General features: G+C 42.9%; 1 protein-coding gene across 1 annotated transcript in view; it reads left to right on the top strand.

Moving 5' to 3' along the window:
* The window catches only part of Igf1r (insulin like growth factor 1 receptor), a 282,994-nt gene that overhangs the window by 252,960 nt on the left and 16,594 nt on the right, over positions 1 to 13,440 (top strand). Inside the window, exons 15-18 of the mRNA XM_008852347.3 lie at positions 484 to 554; positions 6,652 to 6,881; positions 7,180 to 7,290; positions 11,439 to 11,598. Of these exons, the coding sequence (XP_008850569.1) occupies positions 484 to 554; positions 6,652 to 6,881; positions 7,180 to 7,290; positions 11,439 to 11,598 (572 nt within the window). The remainder of the gene's footprint in view (positions 1 to 483; positions 555 to 6,651; positions 6,882 to 7,179; positions 7,291 to 11,438; positions 11,599 to 13,440) is intronic.

Genomic DNA, 13,440 nt, shown 5'->3' with positions numbered 1-13,440 from the left:
GCAGGGGACCCGATCCAGGTCAGGGTCTTCACAGCTGGCCTGAGGAGAACCCGCAACACCCAGGTTAAAAAAAAAAAAAAAAAAAACCCAGCCACTTTTTCTTCAGTACCCATCTTCCCCTTACTGGCTGTTCTGGCACACAGACTGTTGGCTCCCTGAGAGCTCCTCCAGGCATTCCGGCTTAGCCCTCCCAATCAAATAAGCCTTGTTATTTCCAGTGAAGCAAAGAAACAAATGTTTCTTAAAAAGCTCTAATCTGGGGCCACCGAAGAAGCCAAGAGACTTGTCCTCAAATGTCTCCTGGTCTGCTAGGGCTGAATGAGGACTGCAGACAAGAGTCTCATTGGCAGGGAGCATGCTTCAGTCCCTTTCTCAAGATACTTCATGAAACAAACCAACAAAATGGATGCAACAAAGATGAAAGTGTTCACAGAAATGTATAGAGATGGGGTTTGTTGACCTGAATTTCATCTTTTTTGACAGAAATAACAGCAGATTGGGGAATGGGGTGCTGTATGCCTCTGTGAACCCAGAATATTTCAGTGCAGCCGATGGTAAGAGTCCCAGCCATGGTCACATTGGTGGTTAGGGGGTTGGGTATGGGAGTTTTCAGGGTGTTGCTAAGCAGAGAAAGCTTTGCATAATTTTGAAGCACCTTTATCCTATGATCTTTGATAACATTTTTCAGTCTTTTAGTAATATTCTTAGAAATTCAGTGACTGTCATAAATTCTATGACTCCATAAGATGCCCCTGGGAAAACCAGGTTCCAGAGATGAATGTGGCCAGACCAGTAATCAGTTTGCTTACTTGCTTGAAATTTTATCCCAGAATGAAAGAAGTGTTTTTAATTGCTAACATCTAATCAGAGGATGTGCTGCAGAGCCCTGAGTGAGCTTCAGCTAGGAGTCTGGTTCCAGCCCTCTTAAGGCTGTGTGGCTTTGTGTGATCTTGGAAAAATCCCCTCTGCCATTCTCGCCTGACAAGCCTCAAACCTCATCCATATTCCCTGTGGGGTACCTAATGAAGGTCATTTAGTTAACTGACTCAGAAGGTCTGGCTTGGAAGCTGAGTTGTACTTAGTGGTTATTTCTCCTTTCGCTTCCTTTGCTGTCTTCTTTTTTTTTTTTGCTAGTACTTAAATACTGACTTTTTAGTTGTCAGATCAGGGAGGCATAAAACTGGTTCGTATAATGCTAATATCCTTACATTGGGAGCCTTTTCAAAATGCATCCCCTGCAAAGTGGGATCCCGTATGCCCATCTGATGCTGGTGAAGAAAGAAACAGTAAGAAGGGACTTGCTCAGAGTCACACAGTTGAGCAGTGGGGAAGTCAGGATGAGAACGCATCCCCAGCATGAGAATCTCTTGCTGCATCCTGTTGACCATGTGATGTCTAAAAGGACTCGGGTCACAGGGACAGGTAAGGAAGTCTGCCACCTGAGGGGCTGGACCAGGCCCATGAAATGAATAAGTGTGACCTTGGTGGAGTGTGCTTAGAAAAGCATGTATTTACTGCCTTTTTGCTTCAGGAGTGCAAGTAGGTGTGCAAGAGATACAAAATAAAGAGTCATGAGTGCTCTAATTGATTGTCCTAATCAAATGAGAAAACACAGGGAAATGCTTTAGTAATTTAAAGGCACTATGTAAATATGTATGGTTTTACTATGGTTTCTTTAATCATTTCTAGCCAAATTATGTTTATAGTAAAGCCAGTCAAAAACAGCCTCTTCCAAAAGGGCATGAGGAGCAGAAAAATGAGGACATTGTTCCTGTTTACAACAAGGTCTCCCAACGTTATTTTTTTAATAGGCGTGCGTGTATATGTCTGTACTATATAGAAACTATTCCAGAAGGATGCACACCACACTTCAAAGTGTAATGGAGACCATCTTTCTCCTTTTTAAAAAAAAAAAAAAAGAAAAAAGCAAAGGCTGAAGAGATGGCTCAGTGGTTAAGAGTACTAGCTATTCTTACAAAAGACCTGAGTTCAGTTACCAGCCCCCACAAAGATGTGACTCTAGTTTCAGGGGATTCAACACCCTCTTCTGGCATCTATGAGCACTGCATACATGTGGTGCACTTGCATACATGCAGACAAAACACTCATACACATAAAATAAATAAATTTTTTTTCAAAATAATTTTAATGAATATTTTTAAATAAATATTTTTTCAAAGCAGGGCTGGGTATGTATGTAGCTTAGTGGTAAAAGGTCTAGCATGTATAAGACCCTGGGTTCCCTCCTCAGCATCACCAAAAACAAATAAGTAAGCAAAAAAAATCAAGAAGCTAGGTAAGCCTTGTGTATGCCAACAGGAACAGTATTGTTTTGTATTTTTGAGACAAGGTTTTCCTCTAAATCCTATGACATTGCAAAAAAAAAAAAAACAAAACAAGAATCTAGGTAAGCCTTGTGTATGCCAACAGGAGCAGTATTGTTTTGTATTTTTGAGACAAGGTCTTTCTCTAAATCCTATGACGTTGTAGAGGCTAGCCTCAACCTCAGCTCAAGCAAACCTTCCATGCTGCCTCAGTCTCCTAAGTTGCTTGCTATATAGCCAGAGGTGCAGCCATGCTAGCTAGACTTTAATAAACACTTTTATAAAACAACAAAAAGGAACTGGGAAGGCAGCTCAGTAAAGTGCTTCCCCATGCAAGCCTGAGAATCTGAGTTTGAGCCCCAAAACTCACACATGGTAGTGTATGGTTATAATTCCAGTGCTAAGAAGGCAAAGACCGGATCCCTGGGACTTGATGGTCAACTAGCCCAAAAGATGAGTTCCAGTCCAGTGAGATACCCTGCCTCAATAAAACAAAGCAGAGCAGTGCTAAGGATGTAGATCAGTGGGTAGAGTACTTGCTTTATATGGACAAAGTCCTGGGTTCTATCCCCAGTAGTGAAGAAAACAAGCTCCTGAGGATGACACCTAAGGTTGTCCTCTGTCCACTCACACATACACAAATGTGTATAGGGAGGGAGAAGAGGAGGAGGGAAATGGGAAATTGAGGAGTTTTTTTTTGAGAGAGAGAGAGAGAGAGAGAGAGAGAGAGAGAGAGAGAGATTGAGATTAGATTAAGGAGTCACCCCCCATTAAAATTGATTGATAGGAGCAGTTCAAGGCCACTTGCGTAGGAGTGTATAAGAGAATCTGCTCTGCTTCCAAAGAACCAACTTTGGCATTTGCATCTTTAACTATGCTATGTCCAAAAAGTTTACAGTTTAGAATTAATGTAGCAAAATCAGAGCCTGTGATTATGATTGAAATCACATTTTGTTTCTTTGCATAGTGTATATAGTTCTTCAGAACAAAGCAGGGACAAACACTGCCACCTAGGCCAACAGGTGGAAACTTCTGTCTTAACTTATTCAGCCATCTCACAAGTGTCACACAGCCATTTTCCTCAAGGGGCAACAAAGTGCCATTGCAGCTCAAAGGTGCTTAAAATTTTCTTTCTCCCAGAGTTAAATCTGCATGTCGCTGTTCTCAGGGGTACACTGAGAATCCCCTACAGGAAAGCACTGATAACATTGTAGCACTTATGAACAGCTTTTGGCTGGTGGAGCTTAAGTGTGCTGGTTGAAGTTAGCTACTAGATTGAATTTAGAGAAAAAGCTTGAGGGCATTAACTCCAGGGACCTCCCCAGAAATTGATTTGATTGGTTTTAGCTCCATGTTCTATGGCAAGCTACATGATTAATTCTCATTAAAAGCTAGCCTGGATCCTTGAAGATAAATGGATGGAGACAGTGGCCCTATCTTTTCTGAGGTATGTTGTGAAGACCTGATCTGCTGTACCCTCCCTAAGCAAGCTTAGCCTCTTCATGGATGCAAGCTGCCTGAGCCCCACGGAGAGCAGAGTTCCATTTGAGAAACTTGTAGAAACATATGGACTAAGAAATTAAGAAATGTGTCTGGGAGCCAGGTGTTTTGGAATATACTTGTAAATCCCAGCACAGGGGGAGACTAAGGCAGGATTGTAAATTCAAGGCCAGCCTGGGCTCTATAGCAAGTTCAAGGGAAGTCTGGACTATATAGTGAGACATTGACAAAATCAGTCAATAAGAAAAATGAATAAATAGATAAATATGTAGGTGACGTTCCTCAAAATGTAAATCATTGTGATCTTCTAGGCCTAATTTATAATAAACATCTTTCCCTGAAAACTTAAGGTAAGTGCTTATAATGTGAGGCTATTCTATTACAGTGGTGACCCCTCTGGTCTCTCACATCCAGCCCTAGGCCCCAGCTCAGCATCTGAAAACATAAAAGCAAACACAGTCCTGATTTTTCGCCCAGTCTCAGTCTCTGAGCCAGAATCTCCTTCCTACCAGGTTGTGCCCCATCAGACAGCATTTTTTCAACACACAGCATTAGATTTTGGTTATAATGGACAGTTTTCTATAGATTTTATGGACTAGATTGATCTTCAGTTTTTACTCTACCTGCTGAAGATGTAGGATAAAGCCTGTTTGGTTTTTGTTTGTTTTCCTCCCTTCTTTCTTTCCTTCTTTTCTTCCTAGAACTATCCATTTATTTATTTTTCTCAAACTATATCAAACATAACCAAAAATGGAAGCTAGAGAAGGAATTTTGCTTAGGCTCTGTATTTACTGTGGTGTCTCCCAGCCCTTTACCATGTAGGGTTAAGCCCCTGAGGTTACAGAATCCAGGCCAAAGCCCTGAGGTTACCACCGAGGCCCCTCAGTCCCAGAGCTCAGTTGCTTCTGTCCCTCTCTAGAGGTCCAGTAGTCCCCTCTGCTGGGGAGTCTGGGGATCCTGGGCCTTGTTCATGGTAGGCAAATGCTCTGCCACTGATCTACATCCCCAGCCCTTGGGTTTTGTTTGGTTTTTCTGCTTGTTTTGTTTTGTTAGGTTTTATAACTTATTTGCATAGTTTCAAAATTTGAGCATTGTAGTAACTAAAATCATTTGAATAAAAAAGCAATACTCTGATTAAACTACATTTTACACCTTTAACTATCTTCAAGTTTACTCTAGATTTTTCCACTTCCCATTAGCTTCTTCATTCAGCAACATGCACATTCTTTTCCTTGCCAGCCAGGCAGACCGACCCATGAGAGAGGTGGGCACAACCTTCATTGTCAGTAGTTCACAACTCTTTCATATGGAAGGGCAGTGCAGTCATTTAAAACTTGATCCAGCCTCTTTGCATCTTAAAAAGTTAAACAGCTAAAAGAAATAAAATAAGGGATATAGAGAGGGCTCAGCAGTTAAGAGCACTGGTTGTTCTTCTAGAAGACCAAGGTTCAGTTCCCAGCACCTGCTTGGCAGCTAATACCTGTCCATAACTCCAGTTCCAAGGGATCTCAAGCCTTCTTCTGGCCTCCTCAGGCACCAGGCACTCACTCACTCAATGCACATGCATATATTCAAGCAAAACACTCATACACATTAAAAATAAATAAAATCTTTTCTAAAAGTGAAATAAGACAGTAATTTTGTTCTTGTTTTTGATTTTTGGTCTTTTTGAGACAGGGTCTACCTGTAGCCCCAGCTGGCCTGGAACTCACTATGTAGACCAGGTTGGCCTCAAACTCGCAGAGATCCACCTACCTCTGCCTCCCGAGTGCTGGGTTTAAAGACATGCACCACCATACCCAGTATAAGACAGTGTTTATGGAACATAGTGTGAATATTAGTTACAGTTTACCCACTTGCTTTTCCTATTCAGTTGTTTCTTTTGAAAGCAGAGAATTTTTCTTTAATGTCTCTGTCTTCTGTTTTGACTTACCACATTTCTCAGTCTCAGTCTCAGTCTCAGGTTTGTTGGACATGCTTGTGGAAGGAGCAGAGCAGTGTGCATGAGCCAGAAGGGTCCCATGAGTGCAGTGGCCATTGGTCTTATTATGTAGTCCAGGCTGGCCTCAACTCACAAGCTTCCTCTCCTAACCTCAGCCCCCCAAGTCCTGGGATAGGATTACAGGCATGTTATACCACATTCAGCTAGTAATCATAAATTTTAAAATGTAAAGCAAAGCTGATATTTAACCTAATACATCCAAAATTCAGTTTTAATATAAAATTTACCAACTTTTTTTACTTTAAAACAAAACCAGGTCTTTGAAATCTAATGTATATTTTATACTTATAGCACATCTCAGTTAGACTAGCCACATGCAGCTGCTCAGTAACCCTGCAGGACCTGGGTGCCCTGTTAGATCATGCAGGCTAGAAATCCATGTAGAAGGCACTTGGCACCTCTCACACACACTCTGGCCCTTCCTTCATCCAGAATAAAAAATTTAAAAAAAAAAAAAAAAATTCCCCATCTTACCTTCTATATCTCTTACAGTTAATTTCCTTTTTTCCCCTCCTGAGGAAGGGAGAAAAAAGGAACCACTGCTTTGTTTCCTATCCTAGGTGTCTTTGTTTCCTTCTGGTTCTTCTATGTTGGTATTACCCTCAAAGTGTCTCAGAATCCTTTAGTGTACAGTCCTACTCAAATCTGAAGCATGTAGGGACATTTATTAAGAGTAAGTCATGCCTTTGTGTCCTGATACATTGTGGGTTTTAGGAAACAACATCCTGTATTCTCTAGTCTGACATTTCCCCTAAACACTCTGTCTTGTCTAACGGCTGATTTCCATGTATCTTTCAATCATTGTCTCTGTCCCTTACTTTCTAGTGTACGTGCCTGATGAATGGGAGGTTGCTCGAGAGAAGATCACCATGAACCGGGAGCTTGGGCAGGGATCCTTTGGGATGGTCTATGAAGGAGTGGCCAAGGGTGTGGTCAAGGACGAACCTGAAACCAGGGTAGCCATCAAGACAGTAAATGAGGCTGCAAGCATGCGTGAAAGGATAGAGTTTCTGAACGAGGCCTCAGTGATGAAGGAGTTCAACTGTCACCATGTGGTAAGGGAAAGTCCCTGAAAAGCCAAGATTGGACATAGAGAGGAAGCATCCCCAGAGCTACCTTGTGTACCTGTGGCCACATCTTTGGGCTTGGTGCCTCATCTTCTGTCCGTCCCATGGATAGTTAGTTACCCATTGCCTATTACCTAAGACCCCTGTGGTGGTGACCATGCCCCTCTCACAACAGCTCTGCTTCTAACCATCAGGCTCCAACACCACATAGTTCCAGATAGTATGGGTTGTATGGAAAACCTCCCCCATCCACCCACTGAGTCCTTCTCTTTTTGATTCCTCCCAGGTGCGGTTGCTGGGCGTGGTGTCCCAGGGCCAGCCTACCCTGGTCATCATGGAACTAATGACACGCGGGGATCTCAAAAGTTATCTCAGGTCTCTGAGGCCAGAAATAGAGGTCAGTTTTAATTCCCACCATGTTATCTTGCCTATTCCATTTCCTCCAGGAGCTCCCTTGGGAAAATGTGTCTTACAATTAATTTACTTCTTGGTCTTGAGTGTCTTGCTGCATACTTGGTTGTGGATCCCTTAGGTAAAAGGTTTCCCAACCACAGGCAGATTGGGATGTTTGTGAGAAGGCCCTGCCTCTCTTCAGATACCACCTAGTCCATTCCAGTACCTCTGTGGCCTTGTTTCTGCATTCCTTCTACCCCAGCATCTCATAAAACCACACACCCACCCCCAGGACACATCAGTGCCCAGTTGCCAGGGCTAGCCTCCTCTACAAACTTCCTGATGTACTTGACTCTCTACCAGACGTGCATTTTCTCTTGCCATTGTTCTCTGAGTGTGCCCCTTCTTCAAACCCTGTTCCCTGTAGCGTTCATCCCAGGGCCATACTTGTGGCAAGAATCCTTTCAGTAAACACTTAGATAGAGTTCATTATTAGACTGGTGGGGCCCTGGCCCTTGCCCCTAGAAAACTGCTAGGATGATTTCCCACTCAGTCTGAACACAAGACAGTTGTTTGCTCAGGAGCCCAACACACACACACACACACACATACACAGGTACACACATGTAGACACACTGTTCTTGCTTTGCACTGGCAGTGAAGTCTGCTTTAGAGACTTCTCAAACTTTGCACCTGCATTTTGGGCTGAATCCTGAGTCAACTCTTTAGCATATGGAAGTCTGACTTATAAGTCATTAATTCTAATAATAACTCATAGACAAATGCTAAGAAATAATACCAGGACCAGCTGCCTTTATTGTGCTGCCTCAGTGGATCCTTGACTTTGTGCTTGTGAATTAGAAGCTTGTCTGTCTGAAATTTTCTAGAAGGGGAAACTTCTCTCTTTCCACACCCCTTTTGTCTTTTGTTCCCATGCTCTATTTAAGGTTTTGTTTTCTTTTAATCTTTAGCTTAATCATCTCCCAAGTGAAAGTTCCTTCATTTTAGTTCCAAGCATCTGTTCACAAATGACCTCATTACATACAGCACATGGTTTGGGACTTTAGGGAGAGCCACAAGGCTATGTGTGGGACCAAGGCTTTGAACCAACAGTTGATAACTCTTCTAGCCTCTATTCCTGTCAGCATTAGTCCCTGGATGCATAATGGAGCCTTTTCCTGGCCCCTTATATCCACAGTCTGCTTGAAGGAGAAAAGCTTGATCAAATGGGTGACTGGAAGTCTGTCTGTCTCCTTTGAGGCACCTCTGAAGAGTTGCAAGTGCTGCTTATCCCTTTCATCCTTAATTCAGGCACAGAATAAAAACTAGAACTTGTAGTCTCAGAACTGACCCTGCCATTGGTTACCTGCAATCCTGAAGACAGCAGCTAGACATTTCAGGACCTCTGTTTCTTCATGTATAAGAGACAGATAAGAGTCTAAGAGACAGACAGGATAATTCAGTGATTACCGTAGTCCTTTTCAGATATAATAGTTAGCTTTAAATTCATCAGATTTTTTTTATTTTGTCTAACTCATGCCAAAATAGAAATGTATACAAATATGTATCCTAGTTTCATTGTTCCACCCCTCCCCCATTGCAACTTGCTGATTTGTTTCACTAAGTGTAGATGCTTATGTGTGCTTGTCTTAAGTAGCTCTAACCAAATAAAAGACTTTTACTCCCTTGAGATAAATGAAAGAATGGTAATATTACACTATGGACTGACAAAATCAACTCTTTCTGCATAAAATTAAGCCCCTCTTTTTTATTGTTTTTCACATGATGAGTGACAGCTTCCCAGTGAACTTCATTCATACTTCATTCATGCTCTAGTATGTGCTAGGAGCCTAAACCTTACACCACTTACATAGGTCCTAGTGTATGTATTGTGCACATTTAAAGCCCTAAAGAGATTAAAAGACAATGTTAAATTCTAAGAGGAAAAAAATACAGCTAAAGAAGATATCCGTAAAGGCTGGAAAGATGACTTAGCACTTGAGAACACTGGCTGCTCTTCCACCTCTGCACCCAGGATCAGTTCCCAGTACCCAAATAGTGGCTAACAATTCTCCATAACTCCAGTTTCAGGGGATCTGATACCCTCTTCTGGCTTTCACAGGCATTGCACACACATGGTACACTTACTTACATACAGACAAGACATCCATACACATAAAATAGAAGTGAATTTAAAAAAATAGAAGACATCTATGTAAAAAAAAAAAAAATGGTGATTTTGGCTTTCTCCAGTGACATCCCCCAGAAAGCTGAGTGATGAACATTTAAATCACCAGAGTCACTCTTGGCATCCTCTTCAGAACCCATACATGGGCTGCGATTGTAGCTCAGTTGGTAGAGGGCTTTCCTAGCATGCCTGAAGCCCTGGGTGGGTTTGCTCCCCAGCACATCATAAACTGGATATGGTGGCACACACCTGTAATCCTAGCACTCTAGCCTGGATTATAGGAGACCCTGAATCAAAATAATAGTAAAGAACTCAATAAAAGCTATCATGGAATCTGGACAGCCCACCTAGAGGTGCTTGGAGAGCTGTTACCTGATACCTAGATACTAGCTTTCAATGGGAACTTAGCCTTTCCCTGGGCAAGAGCCAGCATTCACTGAGTGTTCATCATGGCCAGGCTGTGTGGGGACTGTATGGAAGAACCTGGGTGGTATGATTCCAGAGCCCTGTCATGCACTTCCTGTGGCTCACAAAATGAGTTAGGAAGGTGATGTGTGGGACTTAGCAAAATGAGATAGCTTTGCAATATTATATGAGATGCTTTGTAGTTAGGGAAACCAAGTCACAATCTTATATATTGGTACCCACACACAAGCTAGTTAAGTGTCTAAACTGTGGAATCGTGATTGGTTTTACATGTGGGGGTGAAGTGTCAGAGAGCCTTGGGCATAGTTTTTTACATTTATCTGTGTGTTGTGTATTACTGTGTATGTGTATGTGCACATATACGTGTGTATGGAGGTCAGAGGACAACTTGCAGGAGATGGCTCCCTCTTTCTACCATGTAGGTCCTGGGAATTGACCTTAAGTCATCAGTCTTTTTAGGTGTCTCATCGGCTCCTTGGGCATATATTTTCTATAAGCTTTTTTCCAAATAGATATTAGTGCCAGGGGTAATTCTTTTTGATACCAAAGGCAGTATTTTGCTCTCCTCTGCAAGTGGGACATTTGCCCATGCTGCTGGTGACTGACCTTGGTCCCCTCCAAGGTGAACTCCTGATGAACTTCAGTTTTCCTAGGTGTGCAGAGAAAATAGTAATCCAAGATGAAGACGTTACTCTTCATATCTCTGTGCCTTAGAAGAAAGCAGAAGAGAAAGAAGATAAACAAACCCTAGCAGAGCCTATTTAGGAAATACATATTTGTTCCATTTGGCCTTTGTACGAATGTTCTTGCCCTTCCTTTTACCTGCACTTTGATTATGAAAGTCAAAGGAACATATAAACTAGTAGGAATCTAAGTAACTGAATCCTTAGTAATCAAAAACTGCTCCATTCGCTTTAAATAATGTTTGTCCTGGGGCTGAGGAGATGGCTTAGTGTTAAACATTTGCCCCACAAGCTTGAGGTATGGAGTTTGGCTTCCCAGAGCCCACATAAATTTTGGGTAGGCATGGCAGCCCACCTGAAATTCTAGCCTTGAAAGTCTGAGACAAAGCAGCCCCAGAGCAAGCTGCCTAGCAAGACAAAGCCATATCGGCCAGATCTGGGATTGATTGCAAGACTCTGCCCAGATGAATAAGATGTAAGAGATTGATTTCCAATATCAGCCTTGGTCCTCCACATGCATGTGCACACACGTGTGCCCACATATATGCAAACATACATACAAAAATGGAAAAAGAAGAAAAAAGAAAATGCTGGTTCCAAGGAGTGCCGATTGTTGTTTCCACAGCAGCCCTGTGGGATGTGATCAGGGAACAAGGTATGTGACCCTTACCATCAGCAGATGCTGGCCAGGGTCTTAGCAGTGAAATGTTCCTTCTGAGCGAGACTTGACTTCCTGCAGGATGACCTGTGCCACTCAATCAAGCATGCATGCGTACCCTCTAGAATAACCCTAGAAATAGAAAAAACTTCCAAAGTTCTCATGTGAGTTTTTTTTTTTTTTTTAATCTGCAACAGAATAATCCAGTCCTATCACCTCCAAGTTTAAGCAAGATGATCCAGATGGCTGGAGAGATTGCAGATGGCATGGCATACCTCAATGCGAACAAGTTTGTCCACAGAGATCTTGCTGCGCGGAATTGCATGGTAGCTGAAGATTTCACCGTCAAAATTGGAGGTGTGTCCTTTACTTTCCAGAGTGGGGAAAAAAAAAAAAAACTAAACTCACAGGTATCTTAGGGGCCCTGTGGATACTAGCCTGCTGCTGGAGAGGTTTTCTAATGTTACGCAAGCTCAAAGACTTGTTCTTTAGTGCAAAGGTGTGTAGTTGGTATTATTGTCTCTGGTTCCTGGTTCTGATCTAAGAGCATCTTGACATGGCAATCCAGGTAGGAACCATGGTTCCTAAGGTCAGCTATGTAGAGCATTGGTTACGGAAATGATCAGAACAGCATCCTCAAGTGATTTCGACTTGACAATAAGTCATTATGCAGTCTCCCCTCAATTTCCCTGGTTTATAAGGAGCATTGTCCCTGGACTGGCCCATAGAAGTTCCTATAAGGTGAAGCGTCCCTAAGATGAAGCCCTTCCACAGACCAGGGCCAGTGATAAGGCATGCATGCCAGTCTCTCTGGTGAGGGAAGATCACTACTTAGTGGGTCTGAACCCAGTAAGCTGGCGGGTCGGCTCCAAGATCTTCTTGTATTTGTTTTTGCTGCTACTAGGGATTGAACCCAGGACCTTATGCATGCTGGTCAAGTACTGTATTGCTGAGCTACATCCCCCAATGGTAGCATCAAGTTCTTGATCCCCTCTAGCATATCACTTCCTGCCCTGATCTTAGCTTTCTAGCTTCCTGTTAGACCCCTTATTGCCACCACTCACTGCAATATAAAAGCATGGACTGGAGCTGGGCATGGTAGTGCACACCTTTAATCACAACACTAGGGACGGAGAGGCAGGTGGATCTCTGTGAGATAGAGACCAGCCTGGTCTACGTAGGGAGTTCCAGGTCAGCAGGAGCTACAGGGAGACCCTGTCTCAGAAAGACCAAAGAAAATTTTTTTTAATGGCTGGATTACGTTTCTGATCTCTGGTTAGAAAGAAACTCTTCCAGCCTTCCTGTGCATGTGTCTGCTTTGGTCTTTTAATCTACCTAACAAAAATGCACATAGCATTAGGGTTGCTCAGGAAACTACCTGATCTTACCAGGACCTTAACTATCCCACTGTGATAGGACAGAGCGACTGTTCAACATTGCCAAATAATCATTCAGAGATAGAACAAGGGGACAACATGCAAAAAACTGTTTGCTGTTAACCTTTGACTGCCTCTTGAACCATGTGCTCAGGAAACATTTGCTTTCCTTTAGCAATACTTTGTTTTCCCTTAGTGGTGATTTTTGAATGAAATGTTTTTGGCCACTTAGTGAGAAGTGAGTAGTCCATCTAGCGAGGTTTCCAGAGTGGGGCTATCTGTGTATCTTCATTTTGCATTTACTTGTAGGGGCTAGGGGTGTTGGCATGCAGCTATATTGTTGAGCAGACATTACTCAGTCATTGGAGTTACTCAAGGCATGTCTTGTTCTTGGGCTCAGCCCTTCAGGCATACTCCTATTTACGGCCCTTGGAACCCATTTATCCCTCAAGAAGCTGTCCTGCCTCAGCATTCCCAGACCAGAGCCATGCCCCTTTCCAGCCTTTGTGATACTTCCTGCTTCCCATCCTTCACTTTCTCATGGGGACCCAGATTGTAGCTCCTCCCCCTTAGTGCAGAGGAGACCACCATGTTGGCCTAAGCTTCAGTCCCTGCCCTGTCACTAATGCCTAAAAGGCCTGGAAAGCCTTGGCGTCTCCACCTCTGAAATGAAAGTAATGACAGGACAAAGCCAAGAGGTAGGAAGAATTGGGTGCTACAGGAAGTAAGCCTGTGCCTATGTCCTCTTCCTGTTCTCCTGTCTACCCTTCCCACACAGGCCGAAACTCAGTTAAGGCTACTTTTGTCCTACTTCATGAGAAAT

Source organism: Nannospalax galili, unplaced genomic scaffold, assembly GCF_000622305.1.
Source record: "Nannospalax galili isolate Female #2095 unplaced genomic scaffold, S.galili_v1.0 scaffold63, whole genome shotgun sequence".
In the NCBI taxonomy this organism is placed as follows: domain Eukaryota; kingdom Metazoa; phylum Chordata; class Mammalia; order Rodentia; family Spalacidae; genus Nannospalax; species Nannospalax galili.
Note: the sequence above shows the minus strand (reverse complement) of the source record. Positions and strands in the feature narration are given on the sequence as shown.